Here is a 21,147-nt window from a genome sequence, read left to right as displayed (position 1 = left end):
GAATTTTCCAAAAAGGAAACAGAAACAATTGCAGTCAAAAAATACAAACTGAATAAATCAAGACAATGTGTACTATGCATGCGAGTTAGGGGGAGAAGGGGGGAATGGCTGGTGGCCCACCCCACCCCAGTACTCAAGACATTCAAGCAAATAGCTTTGTATAAGAAGTCCATATATCTTCCCATTTTCTTGTGTTTACAGAAGGTCACCTCCTCATATGCTGCCAGCTGAGTCCTGTCCTCTGTGTGCTGCACAATCACAGCAGTAGGCTCTTTCTTGTTATCTTTAATGGTTAGATGTTAGACCATGAGTGCTCTTAGAAGCCAGTCCCTTAGAAGACAAGTTCCAAAGGACTGGTATGTAACTCAGTAGTGTAGTAACAGCTGTAAGGACTTATGCCCAGTTACTTTCCCTCTACTCTTTCCAGGCACAATCTGCACTTTAAAGCTCCGTGTCTGAGTACCCCTTTTTCCCCCCTCCAGAGCTTTTACCACGGAAACTCACTCTTTAAACCTCAGTCAGTGCAAATGGCAATCTGCAGAAAACCCAAATTGACATTTGTTTCGATTGAGCACTAAAGAACAGGTTTTCGCAGGGAAAGTTCCAGGGCAAAAAAGGAACAATGCTCAGACACAGAACGTTTAAGCATGGACATGTGCCTGAAAGTAGCAGGGCAAATTGTAAGTGTGGATAAGCCCTAAATATCAAGGAGGTATCCAGATCCATATTTATGCTGCTGATGACCTCTAACCAAAAGACTGTGACTCTAGCAGAAGACCAAATCAACAAAGATTCACACTTGTGCAGTGGAACTTCCTATCCCTGTACAGGCACACAACCAGTCTGTTCTGGTTCCCCAATACCAATCCTATGGAGCAGATTTGGAGAGTGGGTGAAAGTTCTGCTCAGCAAGCATAAATCCTTGCGCTAATAGAATGAGTGCATTGGATAACACCTGAAGTTAAGGCTTTCTTCCTTGAAGCATTTGCTCCATGAAGATGAGAAACAAAATCCTGTTCCATTCTTCCCATTTGGCTTGTTTTTCGGCTAGGTGAACACAGCCATGCATGAGGCCAAACTGATGGAGGAGTGCGACGAGCTAATGGAGATCATCCGTCAGCGCAAGCAAGTGATTGCCGTCAAGATCAAAGAGACAAAGGTAGGACCATGCTGCCTAATTTACTGTTGCCCCTCTGCACTCTGGTATGACCTGTTACGTCACCCTTAATTCTGTGAACCATTTGCTTGTGTAATTAATTTCTTTATTTTTCAGTGGCTGTATATCTTTCGAAATTTCCCACTGAGGTGAGAATAAAAGGCTGTGTATTCATCATCCAGAATTGACCTCCACAGTCATTTACGGACACATGGTTAAGACTTTTTTTCAGGGAAGACAATCTTACTTGGCTATGAGTAATCGCCAAAGAAGAAGATACACCATACATGGCTTCCCCCTAAGAATCCTGGGAGCTGTAGTTTACCAATAACAGAGCTTTTTTTATTGTTTAAAAAAACTACAATTCCCAGGATTCTTTGAGTGCATGTGCTTTAGATATATGGTGTGTACACAGCATTTCCGACTCATATTTAGGGTAGCAGATCTTTTCTATAAAACTTGCCTTTGATGGCCAGAGATAAGGGAGAGTTGAGGTAGCAAATAATGAGCATTCTGAGACCCACATCAACCCATTGTGATGGAGTGGGCTGCAAGTCAAAGAAAGAAAGAAGGTCCATATTTATTAAATAAGTGCACAGGACCCCTTTCTTCATAGAAGCGTAGCTGCTTGCAGTCCAATAAACATTATAACGTATTTTTCGCCCCATAGGACGCACCGGCCCATAGGACGCACCTAGTTTTTTGGGAGGGAAATAAAGGGGGAAAAATTATTTTCCCCCCAGGTGCCCTGCGCTATGCCCGAAGCTTAGGGCGCGCTGAACTCAGCGCGCCCCAAGCTTCTGGGTGCTGGCAAGGTCTCCGCTAGCTCTGGGAGAGCCGCGCAGCTCTCCCAAGGCTAGCGGAGCGCTGTGCTAATCCCGAAGCTTGGGGCGTGCGGAGCTCAGTGCGCCCCAAGCTTCTGGGTGCCGGCAAGGTCTCCACTAGCCCTGGGAGAGCTGCGCGGCTCTCCCAAGGCTAGCAGAGCGCTGCGCTAATCCCGAAGCTTGGGGCGAGCGGAGCTCAGCGCGCCCCAAGCTTCTGGGTGCCGGCAAGGTCTCCGCTAGCCCTGGGAGAGCCGCGCAGCTCTCCCAAGTCTAGCAGAGCGCTGCGCTAATCCCGAAGCTTGGGGCGAGCGGAGCTCAGTGCGCCCCAAGCTTCTGGGTGCTGGCAAGGTCTCCACTAGCCCTGGGAGAGCTGCGCGGCTCTCCCAAGGCTAGCAGAGCGCTGCGCTAATCCCGAAGCTTGGGGCAAGCGGAGCTCAGCGCGCCCCAAGCTTCTGGGTGCCGGCAAGGTCTCCGCTAGCCTTGGGAGAGCTGGGTCTCCCACGGCTAGTGGATAGCTTCCTGAAGCCTGGAGAGCGAGAGGGGTCGGTGCGCACCGACCCCCCTCGCTCTCCAGGCTTCAGGGAAAGCCTGCATTCGGCCCATAGGACGCACACACATTTCCCCTTCATTTTTGGAGGGGAAAAAGTGCGTCTTATAGGGCGAAAAATACGGTATTATTCTTCCTTTAATCCTTCTGCAATATCGGGTGGACATTACACCTCATATGTTGCAGAGTCTAATATTGTGAATTTATGACAAGGATGAGGAGAGGAACATAAAAGCCCTGCCACAGGTTGTTCCCCCCATCCTGGACAGTGCTTTTAGGAGCCTTGAGCAGAGGGGTGTGTGTCCCCTAATTATATAGACAGTACCCAAAAATTGCAGATTGTGTATTGGAAAAGAACTCTGTTTTTTTCTCATCACTTTCTCTCTCTCATGTCTATATCTACACACACACACCTTATGAATGCAAAGATTTGATTGAAATTACATTTGAATTTCCAGTAGAATCTCAGGAGCCAGAGGGTTGGCTAAATAAGATTGACAGTGGTCATGAGCTAGGCTTCAGCTCCCATTATTATCTCCCTGCCATGACTAGCAAAGCCAAAATGAATTAAATAAAGTCTACAAAGAATTAAGAAAAAAAAAAAATTTATCCAAGTTGCAGAATTCAGCTGGGGTGGGGTGGGGGGCAGAGTTGGCACAGGATTTTTATGTTGTCTTTTAGCCGGGAATGCATACATCAACCTGCCCTTGGGTAAAGGTAAAGGTAAAGCGACCCCTGACCGTTAAGTTTGCGACTGCAAACGACTCTGGGCTTGTGGCCCTCATCTCGCTTTACTGGCCGAGGGAGCCGTTTTTTCCGCAGACAGCTTCTGGGTCATGTGGCCGGCATGACTAAACCACTTCTGGCAAAACCAGAGCAGTGCATGGAAACGCCATTTACGTTCCTGCCGGAGCGGTACCTATTTACCTACTTGCACTTTGACGTGCTTTCGAACTGCTAGGTTGGCAGGAGCAGGGACCAAGCAATGAGAGCTCACCCCATTGCGGGATTCGAACTGTCAACCTTCTGATCAGCAATCCAAAGAGGCTTAGTGAGATTGCTGGTTGATCCTGAGTAGTGTTTCATAGCAAAATAGCTCTGATATGTGAAGATGGTGCAAAGGGGGGGAAAAAACAGAGTGAGAGATTGGTTGGGGGTTAATGTGCTTTGGCTTTGATTTGAGTAGCAACTTGCTGAGTTAAGAAGCTGCCTTTTAGTGAGGAATCTGGACCTCGATTCTTAGAAGACTGAACTTTGCAATGTCCAACACTTAATCCTATGATGCTCCAGAAATGACAAGGCAAAAACTCTTGCTTCTGCCCCTGTTACCTTTCTTGCAGGGCCTTCCCTGCCCAGCAACCCAACTCTGAGGAGGAGGGAGAGCTGGGCACTGTGCCACTCACCTCCTCACCATGCCAGGTGTTTGCAGCCTCTGCTTTTTGGAAGCCCTCCTTTCCCCCTTCTTTCCTTCTGATCGTTTTCTTGATGAGTCTGGGCATAAACGAACCATCCATCAGCCCATTAAATCCCAGCAGGAGAGTCATTTCCTTGTGCAAACAACCATTTGAAGTTCTGGTCTGCCTGCTGCTAGCTGGAATGAGCGTCTCTCTCACTTCCTCTCGCTCCTGCTTGGCATCGGCTTTGACATTTCCAGTAATGATGAATGAAGGTGAGCAGGGGAAGATTGGCGGGAGCAGAGCGTGGCAGCAAGGAGATGGGAAAGGCATTAATTGCTCTGCACCTCTGCACTTAGCTAGCTTTGGTTTTTTCCTCCCCATTCTGTCATCTCAGAAAGGGGAGCTGCACACCCTCAAGCACACCCCCCCCCCAAATCATTGGAACCCTATTGTAGTAGAGACAACATTCAGTAGTGGTTCCAGTGGTGATTGCTAATGCAAAGGCACCTTCAAGCTGGGATGGCTGCAGGATATAAAATAGGTCATATCCTAGGAAAGGAAAGCCCAAGCTCTTAAGTACAGCCCTGCTCCCTGTAAATTCAGTCTTCTCCTTATACCACACTAGACTATTTTGTCCATCCAGCCCAGGGTTGCCTACAGTGACTGACAGTAGTTGTGCAGCAGAGGTTCTCCCTTTCACCTTCCTTCTAGTCTAGTGCCAGGCATTGATACGGCAACTTCCTTCCTGCAAAGGAATTGCTCTTCCAGGAAGAAAACCATCACTGCATGTGCTGTTGCTGAGCTGAAATGCATTACAGTGGTGGTGATGGTGGTGGAGGACGTACAGTCCTGTGGCCGGCAAGCATTTTTTGGGAGCCTGCCATTGTGCTGCTTCCTCCGTAACCCTCCAGGGGCGTTGCAGTACGCAGTTACGAATTCACAGTGCATTTGACACCAGCGTTCATTCCATCTCAGAGCTCGAACAAGACAGCTTTGACTTAACAGCCAGTGACTCTGCATGTATGAAATTCTTGCTAGTTGAGTTTGGCAGGGCTATTACTGGGCAGCACTGTTACCCCAGGCCAAAGTAATGGCAGAAATATCAGTCATAAATCAAACTTGTCATCTGGTGTGAACACAGCTCGATCCCAGAGCACATCCGCTATCAGCACAACCTGTGCCTGCTTCCATGCATCCTTCACTCTGAAAGAGAAGGATTCAGGCAGCGTGTGAGGCTTGCTTATTTATTTAGTCACATCTTAGAATTCCCTGGCAGTATGGTCCCTGTTTTGAACTGGAAGTTGAAACTGTGGGATGAACCCATGCAATAAAAACAAAGGTTTGGTCCCATCCATCATCATCATCATCATCATAGGCAAATTTATTTATTTAAATAATTTATATCCCAGTTTTAATTACAACAGCCCTTAAGATATCCTGGTCTAAGTTGTTCAGTACTTAGTACCCTGTACAAGAACCTTGAATGGAGCCCAGTAGCAGGTCTTTTAACACTGGTGCCATGTCTTGGTGGTGGTTTATTCCTGGTTTCGATTTAGTTCAACCTCCATTCTTTTGATGTGTGTGAGAAGAGAGAGTCAAACCAGATGAGACCTTTACAAAACCTGAACTGTAATTTGGAAGTTTCTCTTAGGTCGAACCCGAGTCTGTTGGCTTCAAGGCTATTTTGCCTAGAAGAAGTTCACAGATTTGAGGTTTCCCACTTAAATTCTACATCTGTGTAAGATTCTTAGTATATGTGTTGCCTGCACTCTTTGGGTGTTTGTGATTTTAGTGTTTAATCAATTGTTTAATGTATTCCCCCCCCCCTTATATTATTTCTTCCTCCCCCCGTACTAAATGCTTCTTGACATTTCAGTTGTTGGTTTTCTAGCTCCCTGCCCCCCACCCACTGGATTTATTGAGCCTCCAACCATGACTTGTGCGCTAACAGCTACCTCTGCATAAGCAATAGGCCCCAGCATAGCCAATAGTCAGAATGGTGGGAATTGTATTCCTGCAGCATCTGCAGGGCCACAAGATCCCCATCTCTGTTTTTAGAGCTAATCCAAAAACAGCACTCGTTGGTTCTTTTATCATAGTCAGACACTTAAGCAAGTTTTGAGTTCAGCAGCACTCTTTCCCAGGCTAGACAATAAACTATCACAATGTGATGGTGGCATATTTGTGAATTCTAAAGTCTGTTCACTGCTTTGTGACATACTTATTCAGCCTAAAAATGTATTGTGCTACTGTTGCATTGGGGATTTCATTCTCTGTAATTCAGGGCTGGGAAACCTTTTCTGTTCTGAGGGCTGTTTCCCCCCATGACCATTATCTGGAACCAGCAGTAAAAGCAGGCAGGGCAATAGATGCGCTTCTTGCCTCTATACAGCAGACTACATTCCAGCCATGCAAAAGTCACGGGTTTTGTATACACACCCATACATACCTCTCAGACTCTCAGACTTCCATCCAGGTAAGCATGAGGCATGATCAGTGTTCAAGGACACATTCCAGCCAGGCAAAAACACTCCTGGAGGATCTAGAGTGAGGCTGTGTAAGGGGTGTGGCCAGCAGAGAGCCCCAGGGGCTGGGTAGAGAGGCCTGGAGCACCACACATGACCCTTGGGTCAAAGGTTCCCCACCTGCTGTAATAGGTAGACAGCATTTCTTGTTACAGGGTGGTCCCCTTGAGGACTGGTGAGGAAGGATCGGATATAGCACGCTTTCTTGCCCTTTACTCTTCTGAAGTTGGAAATGTTGGTGGTTCATTCTTGCTTTTGCAAATCTTGGGTACCTGAATGTAAATTCCTGAACAGGAGAGTGCAAAAAAAAAAGTAGAGAAAGCTGGATCAATGCAGCGGAAGTGCTTCCTTGGAATGGATTTCTGGTGATGAGGTTGGCATCAGGGTAGGGGTTAATTATACCCTTTCTTGATGGAAGTGACAGGCATCCAGAGAGACGGTGGGGCGGGGAGGATGGGAGGGAGAGATACTGCAGCATTTCTGCCCATCACCGGTGGGGGCTCTGCCATCTTCCCTTCACTTGTCAGAGAAGGGCTTCAAACTGACAGGCTGCCCCAGGGCAGCTACTCCAGCTCTGATTTAGAAGCTGACAAGGAAGAGCACTGAGGGCTGCTGTCATTTGGGCTTGGTTGGGCTCTGCACAGCACACAGAAGTACCCAAATAATTCAGGGGAGGGAACCAGAACAAGCCATCTGTGTGGGTCAAGCAGTGCATCCCTTTTCAGCATTCAGACTGTCCAGCTGCTACTGCAGTCTGAAAAATAGACAGCATTAGGATGGATTTATTGAGAGAAGGGGACAAGAGAAATAATTGAATGGGGAGGGGGCATGTGTGTGTAAGAAAGGGAGGGTGTAGGGCAGTTCTCGTCCTGCCCACCATTGATATGAGGACACCGGTTTGCATAAGGAAATGCAGACCATGGGCTGAAGTAGCTTCTCCACCTGTTTTATATCCTGTGTTTCCTTTGAGGAGCTGAAAGTGGTATACGCGATAGTAGTGACTGGCCCAAGGCTATCCCGGAATCTTCATGACCAAGGGGTGATTTTGAAGCTGTGTCTTCACTGTTCCAAGCCCAGTCCTCTAACCAATGTGCCACATTGCTGCATGAATGGGACAAGAGTTCTTTTGCAGCAGGAAGAAAATTCTCATGTTTGTCTCCCAGGGACATGACTGGGCAGCTCATGTCCAACCTTTGTCCACTTTCTAGTGTCAGTACTTTTTTTAAAAAAAATCATGCAGTGTATGTGCACCTGTAGCTATTTTCCAGCAGGTGTGTGTCCAGAACTTTTCTCTTTTTAAACCATATTTCCTTGAAATGGACTTCATGTGCAGCTGCCTCTGGGCACATGTACATAATTAATTGAGCATAATGAATAATTAACACAGAAGACACAGCCTAAAAGGGAGAGACAAAACGATAGAGATCCAGCTACGTTGCTTGAGCTTAAGGCAGCCAAGGAAGGATGAAACTTGAAGGTCAGTCAGTCTGAACAGGCTGGCAGAAGGCTAGACTAGGATGTGGTACCATTCGCACAATTAGCAATCACTTGAACTGCTTTATTTTTAATGTAAATAGCAAGTGTGGGGTGGGGGTTCTTAGGTGCATGAATAGTTCCATGTTTTCTTTGGCCTTAAGCTTGGCATGAAATGGGCAAAGGAAACCAGTTTTATACAGCAACCATTTCAATGTATTTCTTCTTGTTGATTTCCAGTGGTGGAGTAGCTGTGTCCTATACAATTTTGGTCCTATTGACTTGCATTGCCATTGAAGATGCTGGAGAGATGAACACTGAGTGAGCAACAGGGGGCTGAGGTGGCCTATTCTGATTCCAAGCATATAGATGCGGATATCCTCAGAGCCTCTAAGAGCTGTTCTTTCCAGTAGGGCCTCCAAGGCCTAAATTCCTCACAGAAAAAGACCTTGCCTGGGGATACCACAATACTTCCCCTCTTCCCATGGTAGTTCTTTTCATCTGCTTGTTCATTCTGCAACCTCCCTTGTGAGGTCACTTCATTTCTCTCTCCCCACCCCATGGTTTTTACTTTTGATGTGCTTGCCAGTATTTCAGTGATATAAGCCACTGCCTTTGAATGTCACCTGCCTGCTTCCCTGTGCACTAATGAGGCTTCGGTTGTTGCTTCAGCAAAACCTGTTGTTTTTTCCCCATCTGCCCATTTCTCCAAGGTGATGAAGCTGAGGAAGCTGGCCCAGCAGGTAGCCAATTGCCGGCAGTGCCTGGAGCGGTCGACTGTCCTCATCAACCAGGCTGACCACATCCTGAAGGAGAATGACCACGCACGGTTCCTGCAGACAGCAAAGAACGTGGCAGAGAGGTATGGCCTCTTACTCCTTAAAATGACTGGGACAGCATGCAGACCTATCTTGCCCACAAAATAATGCCCACATGCTCTACCAGTGAGCTTTGTCCCTCTTGTTGAACATAGAAATAGTCCTTACCTCTAGTCAAACCACTAATTTATCTAGCTCAGTACACAGTGCCAAGGGCAGGGATAACCAGTGTATTGGTCTGCAAATGTTACTGGAATGCAGTTCCCATCAGCCCCAGCTGGCGAGGCTAGTATTGAACACCGCCCTGGGATCTTTAGGCAGTATATAAATCTAATAAATAAAATAAAAATCAAATATAGCCACAACTTCCATCAGTCACAGCTGGCTTGGCCTATGACACTGGTCTTCCCCTGGTGGGTTGGGACCCACTAGTGCAGCCTTTCTCAACCTGTGTGTCCCCAGATGTTGTTGAACTACAATTCTCATCACCCCTAGCTAGCAAGGCCAGAGCTCAGGGATGATGGGAGTTGTAGTCCAACAACATCTGGGGACCCACAGATTGAGAACCGCTGCACTAGTGGGTCGCAAAAGGAGCACTAGCACCCTACAGATATATGGCAAAGGATTAAAAAATGGGTCCCCAAGTGGACATTTGTGTTAAAAGTGGGTCTGAAAAGGTTGAAGATACTTAGCCTGTGATCAGGCACCATGTTGGCTGCTTTTAGTCTAGAGTTTCAAGAAAGGGTCTTTCTCAGCACTACCTGAGTTGATCAACGGACCTTCTACATGAAAGAAATTTGCACTCAAACACTGAGCCTACAGCCCCTTTTCTGTGGATGGAACCACCATAGATGGAGGGAGTGGAAGTGGCAGAATCTGGCAGGTATTTGCAAATCGATTCAGGATTTAATGGTTGATTTAATGAGAATCCCATACTCCTGCTGTCTCCTCACCTTGACCCAGTGCCTCAGACAGAATGTCACAGGAATTAAAGGAATGCTCAAGAGCCAGAGCCGTTAAAACTGAAAGCAGCTGTTTGGGTGACGGCGGCCTCAATGTTTGTGTTTCATCTGCCTGCCCCAGGGCCTAAAGCTTTTCTTAGGGTTCAAAGCACAATGGTCTTGGGATGACAGCTGCAGCTGCAGGTGTTCTTTAGAGAGATTCAGAACCAGCATCAGCACGTGCCATCCTTGGGCAGCTGCCAGGACTCACTGCTGGTTGCCTGCCCTGCCCGCCAATGGCCCAGAACTCAGCAGCATCAGGCAGCTACATCTAACCACCCTTTAAGTGTCCCACAAGACCCACCCAGACCGAGTGACAGCAGAGGAGACCCACCAGAGACTACCTCCCCCAGGGGCCCTGGCGGATTTCATCTGTTTGTTTGAGAAATAAAGGACTGAATCTGAAGAAGGATGGGGAGGAAGCTGCATAGAGGGCAGGCACTAGTGTTAGTGATCCTTACTATAGCAACAAGAGTTTTCTCCAGTGGCAGTAGCGGGCTCCTCTGGGCAGGTATCCACCTTTGCACGGATGTCTGTACATGACCTTGAATCTTTTCAAGCACTTCGGTTTATTTTCAGTTCTTCTCCTTTCCCCCCAGACTCTATCACACAAGGGAAGGAGGAGTTTTGGGTTTTGTTGCTTTCAATTATTTACAGATTTAATGTGAACTTTCTTTAAGTACACGAGAGCGCCTCCAGCTCGACCAAATTAACAGCTTGGAGTGGGAGCTGCTTTTGCAGCAGCGTCAAAACGCCAAAGAGATCAGAGAGAATGCAGAAGTGGGCCATCCCCCCATCAGGCCAGGGAAAGAGACCGCAAGCGCTAGTGCGAATATGCTAGGCTGATTGCTGCCAAACAGGATCAGCCTCTTCACTGTCATCCCATGAGCATGCCACAGTAGTTGCTGGGTAGTATCTAAAAACAAAAAAGGGTGTAGGGGCTCAACACCTTCTGGGAGGCTGTTAGGGAACAGGGAAACCCTGCCTTATACCCCTGGAACATAGGAGTGATTTTTAGTTATCCTGTGTTGTGAGAAGGTAAATGCTCTGAGAGTTCCTTTTCCTTCTAACTTCATATGTTCACAGATTTTGGGATGGCTACTCTTCCTGTCCACTGGATTGCAGTTCTTCTTTGAAGCATGGGTTAGTTTGAGACATGGTTCACTCTTGAATCAGTCCCAGGCCCTGGATGTAAAATATGGCTTCATCTGCACTATGCATTTAAAGCAGCATCAAACACTTTAAACAGTCATGGCTTCTTCCCCCACAAAAAATAAATCTGGGAACTGTAGTCTGCTATGGATGCTGAGAGTTGACAGGAGTCCCCTGTTCCTCTCCCAGAGCTACAGTTCTCAGATAGTTAAACAATCAATCTCTCTTCCTAGGGAACTCTGGGAATTGTAGCTCTGGGATGGGGAATAGGGGCTTCCTAGCAGTTTTCAGCACCCTTAACCAACAACAGTTCCCAGGAGACTTTGAAGGGAAGCCATGGCTGTTTAAAGCAGCACATGTTCAGCACAGATGGAGCCTATGTGTGAAGCCCAGAGCACTGGCCCATCAAATCCAGCAATATCTATTCCAGCCTTCCCTAGCCTGGTACCCTCCAGAGGCTGTTGGACTCCAATTCCCGTCAGCTCCAACCAGCATGACCAGTGCTCAGAAATGATGGGCATTGTAGTAAAAAAATAAATCAGAGGGTACCAAGTTGGAAAAAGTTATTCTACTCTAACTGGTGGTAGGTTCCTCTACCTCCAGGCAGATGCTTTGCCAGCACTCAAGATCCTTTTTAACTGGCAATACCAGGGGGTTGAGCCTAAGACTTTCTGAACGCAAGGCAGGTGCCCCTCCCTCTGTAGTCAATGCTAGGACTCAAATATAGGGATTCAAAACATCCCATAGTGAGGGTTAAGGTATTGGGAGCTTGGTGGGGAAGGGGAACATGACAAGTATTTGACATTGCTATAAATTTTGAGAGTCATCTAGTCCAATTTTGAGAGTCATCTAGTGCCTAAATAAACTGGGTCTTAACCTGCTCTAAGATGAGTTCCACCATGGTCACTCTCTTCTTTTATAAAGTTTTTAAGTGAAGGAGAGGAAGGGAGACATAAAGATGGGGGAACAGTGGGAAAGATTGTGGTAGAGAGAGAGAGAGAGAAGGAGAAGCACAAAGGAGGTAGGGTAAAAATATTAAAAGTGAAGTATTATAGGTTGAAGTTAAATGTGGTACCAGAATCTGAAAAGGTGATGGTTACTGATCTGGAGGATTTGAGCCTCCAAGGGCTTCTGATTTCTGCCACCTCTCCAAGCGAATGGGATGCATATGGCTCTTGTGGAGATCAAGGAAGGATTTGGGAATTGGGGAGGGGAGCTCATTACACAATCTTCCAGCTACCAGACTCTTGCACGGGCAATTGAGGTCCTGCATTTGAAGCCTGGGCGTCTCTCCTCCCCTTCTCTTCCTGCTGGTGGTTATATCACTGCCAGGCTGTTTTCAGCTCTTTAATCAAAAATCAAAGTGCCGCCTGGGAGTTACAAACACCACCTAATGTATATTGATGCTCTCTTCTGTCTTTCAGGGTCGCCATGGCAACAGCATCCTCTCAAGTTTTGATACCCGATATCAATTTAAATGATGCCTTTGAAAACTTTGCTTTAGATTTTTCCAGAGAGAAGAAACTGCTGGAGGGGCTGGATTATCTAACAGGTTTGTGCCGATTCTGCAATCCCAGCTCACCCTCCGCACATCCCCAAACTTTCCCCCGCTCCCAATTTGACCTGCTTTCTTTGTAAACCTGTCAGTGGAAATTTGGGGGCTGGGGGGCGGGATATGGCTTCCTTCTTATGCTTTTTGGGTAATACCAATGTTACAGCTCAGTTGGCATTTCACGGGGCTTCTGATTCCACCAGTGCAGAACACAATGTTATTTGGCTCGTCTTCTGCTTGTTTTGAAATCCTGTGGAAGGGGGCAAGATTCCCTTCCACCAGACTCAAGCACAAATGGAGAGAGAAAGAGAGTCCCAGGGGCTGGCTAACAATATCTTTTGACTCATCCTTAAGAGGAGACTCTGTTCTGCTTCATGGCAGCCGTAGTAGCAATAGGTTTCTGGTAAGCAGAGGAGGCTTGCTTACCTGCAGAGCTGGTAACATCAGCAGCTTCATAGCCACACACCTTTGCTGTATTTGTTAGCTAAGAAATGGAGTAGGTGGGTGATGTTTACTCCAAACAGCAGATGCCACTTAAGTTCATTATCCAGGCCTGCAGGACCTGGTCCACGTATGCAAATGTCCTGCATCCACTTGAGGTGATGGGTGGGCATATGGTGTTTTTGAATGCTTCCCTACATATAATACTTCCTGCAAGTAGAATATAAGCAAAGTCCTCTTCTTGCTGTGCTGGGTTTCTGCATAGGAGCATTTCAAAATGGGGCTTTCCTCACTTTCATCTTGAGATGGTAGAGTTAGGGCCAACTCAAGGGGGACAAGAGGGTCATTTGTCCTAGGTTTCAACCTCAAAGGGGGTCCCCAAATTTAGACACTTCTTAATGTGGGGGGATTTAATAAGTTTTGCAACCTGTTTTTATGCATATCAAGCTAAAACATGATGTGTTCTGTCAGCTTATAACTGTAAATATGAGCAAATGCTTTAAGCAAACATTTTAATTTGGTAAAAAACATACATGTTTTTTGTAAACTGATGTAGAATTTGTCGTATTAAAGAGCTAAAAATGTCTCTAAATTTTGATCTGAAAAGTCACTTCCAATAGCACAAGATTGTGATGAGCATGTCTTCTCAATCAGCTGATTATGTAAGCGAGCTATTTACTCTTTTTTGGTGCCTTATTTTGTTTTCAAGTGCTGCCATTTTTAAAAAAAGCTTTTATTATGATCAGGGGCCTCCAAAACTGTACGTGGCCCCGGGTCTCTCTGGGCCTCTGAGGGGGCCTGTGCTCAGTCTACCATATCACCTCATTCTGTTGGACATTGACCAAGGCCATAGCTCACTGACAGAGCACCTGTTTGCATGCAGAATGTCGCATATTCAGTCAAAGACATCTCCTAGGGCTCATTGCCTGAGACACTGAAGAGCCACTGCTAGTCAGTGCAGCCTCTCTTTGGCTCCCTTAGAAGCATGCATCTTTTAGGAGAAATTCTACAGAAGTCCTTAGGCCTCTCAGTCTGTAAATCCAATTGTTTATTGTAGCAGGGCATGTAAAAATTGGCATAGTGCAGAGGAATGTGACTTGTTCCCAGGGTTTTTTAAAATTCCTTTTATTAAAACACACACATTCACACACAGAGAGACATTCACACACAAGTTTTGACAGGACAGCTTGGCTTTAATTAGTTTATTAACCTGATTATGTCCAAATGTCTTGAGTCGGATTTCATTGTTTCAGCCTTAATATGTGATCTCTCTGTCTTTCGTGGACAGGAGGCCCTCCCAGCCATCTGTCGCATTATGCAAGGGGCCACGGATGGATTCTGGTGAAATTTCCCAGTGGACTGAAGCTGCAGAGAGAGAAAATTAAGCAGTGTGTTAATATCTGGAGTTAAATGGATGGTAGTAGATCCACCAATGAGGGGTTGGGAAAGGAAGCAAGTGGCTAAGAGAGCTGGCATTATCCAGGGAAAGCCAGAAAATAAAGCCTGCCTGATGACAACGTGGTAGACAAAAAGTACTATGTGGCACCTGTCACAATGCCAGCTCTACAGATCAAAGGGGTCAAGGTGGCAGATATGGGGTAAGGCAAATGATCTGGTCCCAGGCTATTAAGGACTTTATATATACCATATTTTTCACTCTATAAGATGCACCCGATCATAAGATGCACCTATTTTTTTAGAGGAGGAAAACAAGAAAAGCCAGAAAGAGCTGCAGACACACTCACTCGGCGCAGCTCTTTAAAGATAGAGTGGCTCTTGCTGGCTTTTCCAGGAGGTGGGAGAAAGGACTGATGGGCTGCCCTCTGTCCCTTCTCCCACCTCCCTGAAAAGCCAGAGCAAGCTGCACAGCTATCGCTGAAGCTAGCAGAGCAAGAGCTGTGCAGCGCCTCTTGTTCTGCTGGCTTCCCAGCAAATCGGGATGAGGGATGGAAGGGGCTCTGTAAGGGCTCCCTTCCATTCCTCCTCCCGTTTCGCTGAAGAGGCACTGCGCTGCTATCGCTGAAACCAGCAGAGCAAGAGCAAGAGGGATGAGGAATGGAAGGGAGCCCTTACGGAGCACCTTCCATCCCTCATCCCGCTTTGCTGGGAAGCCAGCAGAACAAGAGGTGCTGTACAGCTCTTGCTCTTGCTCTGCTGACTTCAGCGATAGCTGCGCAGCCTGCATTTGCTCCATAAGATGCACACACATTTCCCCTTACTTTTTAGCAGGAAAAATGTGCATCTTATAGTGCAAAAAAATATGGTATATATAAAGGTAAAGGACCCCTGGATGGTTAAGTCCAGTCAAAGGTGACTATGGTGTTGCGGCGCTCATCTTGCTTTCAGGCTGAGAGAGCCGGCATTTGTCCACAGACAGCTTTCCAGGTCATGTGGCCAGCATGACTAAACTGCTTCTGGTGCAACAGAACACTGTGACGGAAACCAGAGTGCACGGAAACGCCGTTCACCTTCCAGCCACAGTGGTACCTATTTATCTACTTGCACTGGCATGCTTTCAAACTGCTAGGTTGGCAGGAGCTGGGACAGAGCAATGGGAGCTCACCCCCTCGTGTGGATTCAAACCGCCGACCTTCTGATTGGCATGTCCAAGAGGCTCAGTGGTTTAGACCACAGTGCCACCCGCTTCCCTAAGGGCTTTATATACCAAGAGTAACACACTGAACTTGGCTCAGTAGCAAATAGGCAACTAGTGCAGGTCTCTGAGCACAGATGTTAAAGGGTCTTGCTCTTCAACAACTGTGCTGCAGCATTCTTTACTAACTGCAGCTCCTGGGTCAAGTGCAAGGGAAGCCCCACATGAAATGCATTGCAGTAATCCATATGGGAAGCCCCAAATTCTTCACCCCCTTTATTAAGAAATTCAGACAATGCTGAGGCAAGGACACAATCTTTTGGGAACAGAGGAATTACATTATACCTGGCCTACATTATGCAGTATTTGCTCCTCTGGCTGATAGTAACTTTCCAAGTTTTCAGGTGAGGGTCTTTCATATCACCTGCTATCTGATTTTGGGTTGTTTTTTTTTAAACTGGAGATGCCAGAGCTTGAATATGGGACCTTCCGCATGTTAAACTGAGCTACAAGCCGGTCTGCTCAATGGTACTCTGGCACAGCTCTTGTTCATTTCACTAAGACTTTCACAGGAGAACTTCCCAGGGCATTGTGCTCTGTTTTTAACTAGTAGGACATACAGGATGCCATTAGGATTTTTCTCCTCTGGTGTCTGAATGCCCTGTGTTATCCCTACATATCACAGGTAACAATGGCATAAGATAAGGTCTTTGGGGAAATGATATGTTTGAAAATCTGCCAGTTAAACAACTTTAAGCAAATTAGATGTCTAGCTTTAGAAGCTGAAGAGCCTGTCAATTAACTGATTAAAGGAGCATGTAATTACATAGAGCAGCATTGCTTAAATGAGTCTTTTTTATCATTGTGAATGAAAGTGACATCCTGTGAGAACTTAAAATTCCCAGCTACCTGCAGCCTTCTGAAGAATTGTTGAGAGGGCAGCCCCATTCTTCCCCCACCATCATGATGGTTCACTCCTCTGTTTTCCTCCCCACCTCTATATACTTCCTGTGGACACCCCTTATATTTTATTTTAGTCCTTCATGTATTTTGTTAAATGTTTGTCCATCATTTTATTTTTTTTTTAAAAAAGAAACGTTATGTTAAAAGAGTTGCAGAGCAAGGGGGGGTTGCTATGGAATGCTTGCAAGCCAATCAGTGCTGTACCAAACTAGCTTCTGTTGCAGTCTGACAGAACAAGTCTTCCCTGAACTCAATCTGCTAGAGTAAACTGCTCACCTGAATTTTGACTCATTGATTACAATTTCCACGGTGCTGGGCTGTTCAAATAGCATACTTGATCAAAGTGGATCACTTCTAACCTTTTTTCCCATTTCTAGTGCTTTTTATATTTTCTGGTGGCTAACATGACTTCTTTAAGGCATTGTCAAAGCACATCACTGAAGCTGCTAACTTTCTGCCTCTTATGTCAACTGTTGCCCCCACAGCACCCAACCCACCATCGGTTCGTGAAGAGCTTTGCACTGCCTCTCATGACACCATCACTGTCCACTGGATCTCAGATGATGAGTTCAGCGTCAGCTCGTATGAGCTCCAGTACACCATCTTCACTGGCCAGGCAAACTTCATCAGTAAGTAGCTGTTGGCTAGCATCTATTTCCTGGACATGAAGATCAACTCATTGTAGATGGGCCTGCAGTATTTTCCTGTGTTTTATACTTTCACCTTTTCACACCTTTTGCAAATCCTCTGGATCCAGAGCAACCAAGGCTATAGTTCAGAAAACTGAGATAGGTCAGGACTGCTGTTGCTGAAGCAAACAGCTGTTGAAATGACAGAGGTCCAGTAAGAGATTCAGTAAGTGACTAGGGATTCCTAAGGAGAGAAAGGGTATACGGAATATGTGTGACTCTTTTCTTTAAGGGCCCCTCCAGACTGATTTTTCTGTAGGTATATTCTGCAACGTACCATTGACTAATAGTAAATTAGTGGTGGATTTATACTGGAATGTCCACATTTTTTTCTTAAGTGACTACCCAGTGTTGCCACATTATTGTAATCTAGAAGGATGCTCTTGCACTGTAATACAACAGATATAACTCCGCCCCCTCAAAACCCCACAACATTTGTGGAATGAAGTGTGTCAGGATTTCAGCAGAAGGCTATGTGGCATGCAGCAGTTGGAAATAATACCGTATGTGCACCCCAAAAACCTTTGCAGGCACAAACAGTATCGAACGTGGCTTCATGTATAACTGACCCAATGCCAACCATGAAAACAAATAATAATGAATGCACAATAAAAAGGACGTCCTGAGGGATCTTAAGTAGAAAAGTCTTTCTCTCCACCCCTAAGAAGTTCAAGTCCTGCTGCTCAGCCACACTTAGCTTTGCTCTGCACTTCTGTAATGGCTTTAAGGGTTGCTTGTGTGTAGGTTACCGCCTTTCCGGGCTAGTTTGCCTGGTTAAGCCGTTTCCCTCTGGACAGCCCTCCACTCCATGGCTGTTCAGTCGCTGGCAGAATCTGTCAGTGGGCGTTTCTTGAACCTCTTCCAGCAAAGAAGCTCTTTGACGCCAAGTCGCCGCCTACTTTCCCTACGCGAAGGTCTTCTGCGCAGGGTGGGCGTAGGCAGCGGAGGACTTGTGCTCTCCTCGCTGGTCTCCTGCGAAGAGTCCTGGAGCCTCCTCTCCGCTTCCCCCATCAGCCCCCCTCTATCCCTGGTGTAGCACTGATTATCTTCCCCAACCGGGGACTCACCTCTCTCCCTGCTTGGCCCCTCTCCAGCATCGCTGCTGAGTCTTGCCTCCTCTGCTAGCTGCAATGGCAGTTCCCTGACAACTTCCTAGGCAAAGGCTTTCCAGGCCTATGTTTGAGTAGTTAGAGCAGAAAAGCTGTGTTTTGCCACTGAATTGGAGCAACAGCAACCCGCTCAAAACCTGATTTCCATTTGCTCTCAGTCAGTGGTAAAACACAGGTTTTCCCAGAGAAAGTTCTAGGATCAAAAAAACAACAACAAGAAACCATACCTCACTTAGATGTGGACCTGGGAAACCCAGACCTGCGCCTAGAAATGCAACATAAAAGGAAGTGTGGGTGAACCTTTGGTGGTGGTGATGATAATGATGATGATTGATGATGATGATGGGGAAACACACTGAAAGGTTTGGAGTATATAAACTCGAGGAAGCCCTGGGTCAGGCTATAAGGGTGAGTGTTAGCAAAACTACCAAGTAAACCTTTAGCCTCAATGTCCCAATGACAGGATCTGCTTGAAGGTTATCTGCTCAACATGGTTGCCTATGGGAATCTTTACTTACCATGGTTAAAATTGGCTTTGAGCCATGTCTCTCCTGCTTTATACAAGCAGATATCAATTCTGAGCAAAGCCTGCAGAGCAACTGCATGACTAGAATAAATATCTGAAGCAAACCTAAAAACGCATGAGGTATTCTTTATTAAGCTGTCTATATATTTTTTTTCTAACTACATTCTGTGCTGTGTAAACCAGAGGAAATTCACCCAACAATATCAGCATGTTGAAAGTGGATTGAGGGGGGTGCATGCAAAGTTTGACACATGGAAAAGGGGTTGTCGGAGGCTTGCTGTTTGACCTGGGCCTTCTGTACCATCACTGAGCTTCTGAAAACTTGAGTGGTGCTGTGGTAAACACAGTTCTGTTGGCGCTTGGAGAAGCTGGCATCATTCAGTGGCTTCTGCACTCAACTCAAGACTCTCAGCACAGCAATTTGATTGTGAATCAGCCCCTTAGCAAGGCCAGAATATTGCATGACTGTGATTACAGAGTGGAAAGAAGATGGTGTTGTTCGTAAGAATTTTAACTTAATATTGTAAAGGCAAATCTCTGAGTAGCTTGCTTTATTTCTGGTCTGTAATAGTTTGTCTCCAAGATAGCCCATCAAGAAAGTAATGGAGTTAAACTGCTGGGCAGAGAAGTGTAGCGGCCGCAGGTTAACAGGATGTGATGGAGAGAGGGCAGGAACGCTGATTTCCCAAGACAGTTGTTGTTTATCGGTAATGAAACATGTCCACAGAACAGCCAGCTTCAAACTCTATCATTGCATATCCCTTTTATCCCTCCCCTTCCTTGCCTATCTCTCATCAGTTAAAAATCTTTTTCGTTAAGCAAACAAGCAAACTTTTCATTTGCTAGTTAAAAGTCACTTTAGATAACGTGAAAAGATGCCATATGTCTTTTTCTTTCTTTGTTATACAAGAAAATCTTTAATAAAAACTATTTTTTTAAAAAAAAGTCAGTTCAGATGTTCAGGAGGAAATTAATATAGTGTCGTCCTCAAAAGAATATATTGCTTTAGAATATAGGTAGAGTAAACCACATGGTTGAAGCCTCACCCCGATCTGCTATGTTCCTGTATTCAGGGAGAGGTTCAACATGGAGAAGTGTTTGAACATGTGAATTCTTATCTGCATTCTGAAATGGCACATTCTTGAAATGTCTGTACCGTTTTTTTCCTGAACGCTTGTGTGTAATCCATGGCTGGCTGGCTGAAACATTGACTTGGTATCCATTGTGCATACACCAAAGAATTCTGCGATTCCCGGCACCACTTCCCTTTGGGGGTGGAGGTGGGAATGTGATTTAATTGTATGGTGTGCATGTGGCCATTGTGGTGCAGACATAACATTGTAGAGCAGTACACCAATTTAGTGCGAGGAAATAATGGTTACAATATTGGGGAAGAGATCGTACGTGGGACTTGTGGGAATGAACAGACCCTCTTCTATGCTTTTCTTGTCCTTTCTCTCTTTCCACCAGTGGGAAGATTGCATACCTTCTGTTCCGTTGATGATTGGCCACTCCCAAGGCAACCTTAGCAGAGAGGTTGTGTTAGTGAGGGGAAGTGTAAGGTTGGAAGAAGCTTCAATAAGGGTTCCAGGGAGCACAAATCCAAGCAGCCAGATGAAGAAGAGGAAAGAGTCTGAAGTTCTGCTCTTCACTCTGCTTCTTGAAGGGTTGACAACCCAATTTAATTGTTGCGTGTACACAGTGGTGGGTGGTCCAGTGAATCACTCCATGTAATGAAACCTAGTCTCTGGAGACCAGCCGTTCAGGGAGTTGTACTAGCAAGCATGCATTACAGCCCATTTAGAGGTGCGCTTACAGTCAGCTAATAATAATAGGATCGATTTACTTTTTCTCCCCAAATCACATCACAATTCTTATAGAAAACGTCTCTCTTGTCTAATTACTCCTGCGGAAACTTTGTTTGGCAGGGAAGGGATTAACAAGAGGTTGCAAGTGACAGCTGCCAATGCCTCATCGCTTAACATACTGTGTAGCCTGTGAGCAAGGAATTAGCACCTTATGGTTCCATGTCTTGATCTCTGTATCCTATATTTGGGGAGGCAGAAAGGCAGGTATGCAAAAAGTATGGCCAGTAGTTCCATTTACAGGACTGTTTCATCGGCTGACTTTCCTCTACTTCTGTAGCCCCAAATTTTGACCACAGTCACCTTCTACCTTGTCAGGCCAGGAAACCCATTTTCCATCCTGTTCTGAAGCTCGGGTCATATCCACACCATTGAAAGCACTCTCATACCTTTAACCATCATGGTGAATCCTGGGAATTGTAGTTGGTTTTTTTTAAGGGTTCTGGCCACTGTAGCTTTTCTCCGCCTGGCACAGAGAATGATCTGTAACTGACCCTTGGACATGGTGTCGGGGTT

The 21,147-nt window shown here is 46.0% G+C and overlaps 1 protein-coding gene across 2 annotated transcripts in view; it reads left to right on the top strand.

Annotated features, from left to right (window-relative positions):
• Positions 1–21,147, top strand: part of MID2 (midline 2) — a 195,911-nt gene that overhangs the window by 157,981 nt on the left and 16,783 nt on the right. For both annotated transcript variants that reach the window (XM_083722254.1, XM_083722255.1), the window contains exons 4-7: positions 1,052–1,159; positions 8,636–8,784; positions 12,318–12,445; positions 16,928–17,071. In XM_083722254.1, the coding sequence (XP_083578380.1) occupies positions 1,052–1,159; positions 8,636–8,784; positions 12,318–12,445; positions 16,928–17,071 (529 nt within the window). The remainder of the gene's footprint in view (positions 1–1,051; positions 1,160–8,635; positions 8,785–12,317; positions 12,446–16,927; positions 17,072–21,147) is intronic.

This window comes from Podarcis gaigeae, assembly GCF_964106915.1.
Source record: "Podarcis gaigeae genome assembly, chromosome: Z".
In the NCBI taxonomy this organism is placed as follows: domain Eukaryota; kingdom Metazoa; phylum Chordata; class Lepidosauria; order Squamata; family Lacertidae; genus Podarcis; species Podarcis gaigeae.
This window is presented reverse-complemented; position numbering and strand designations above follow the sequence as displayed.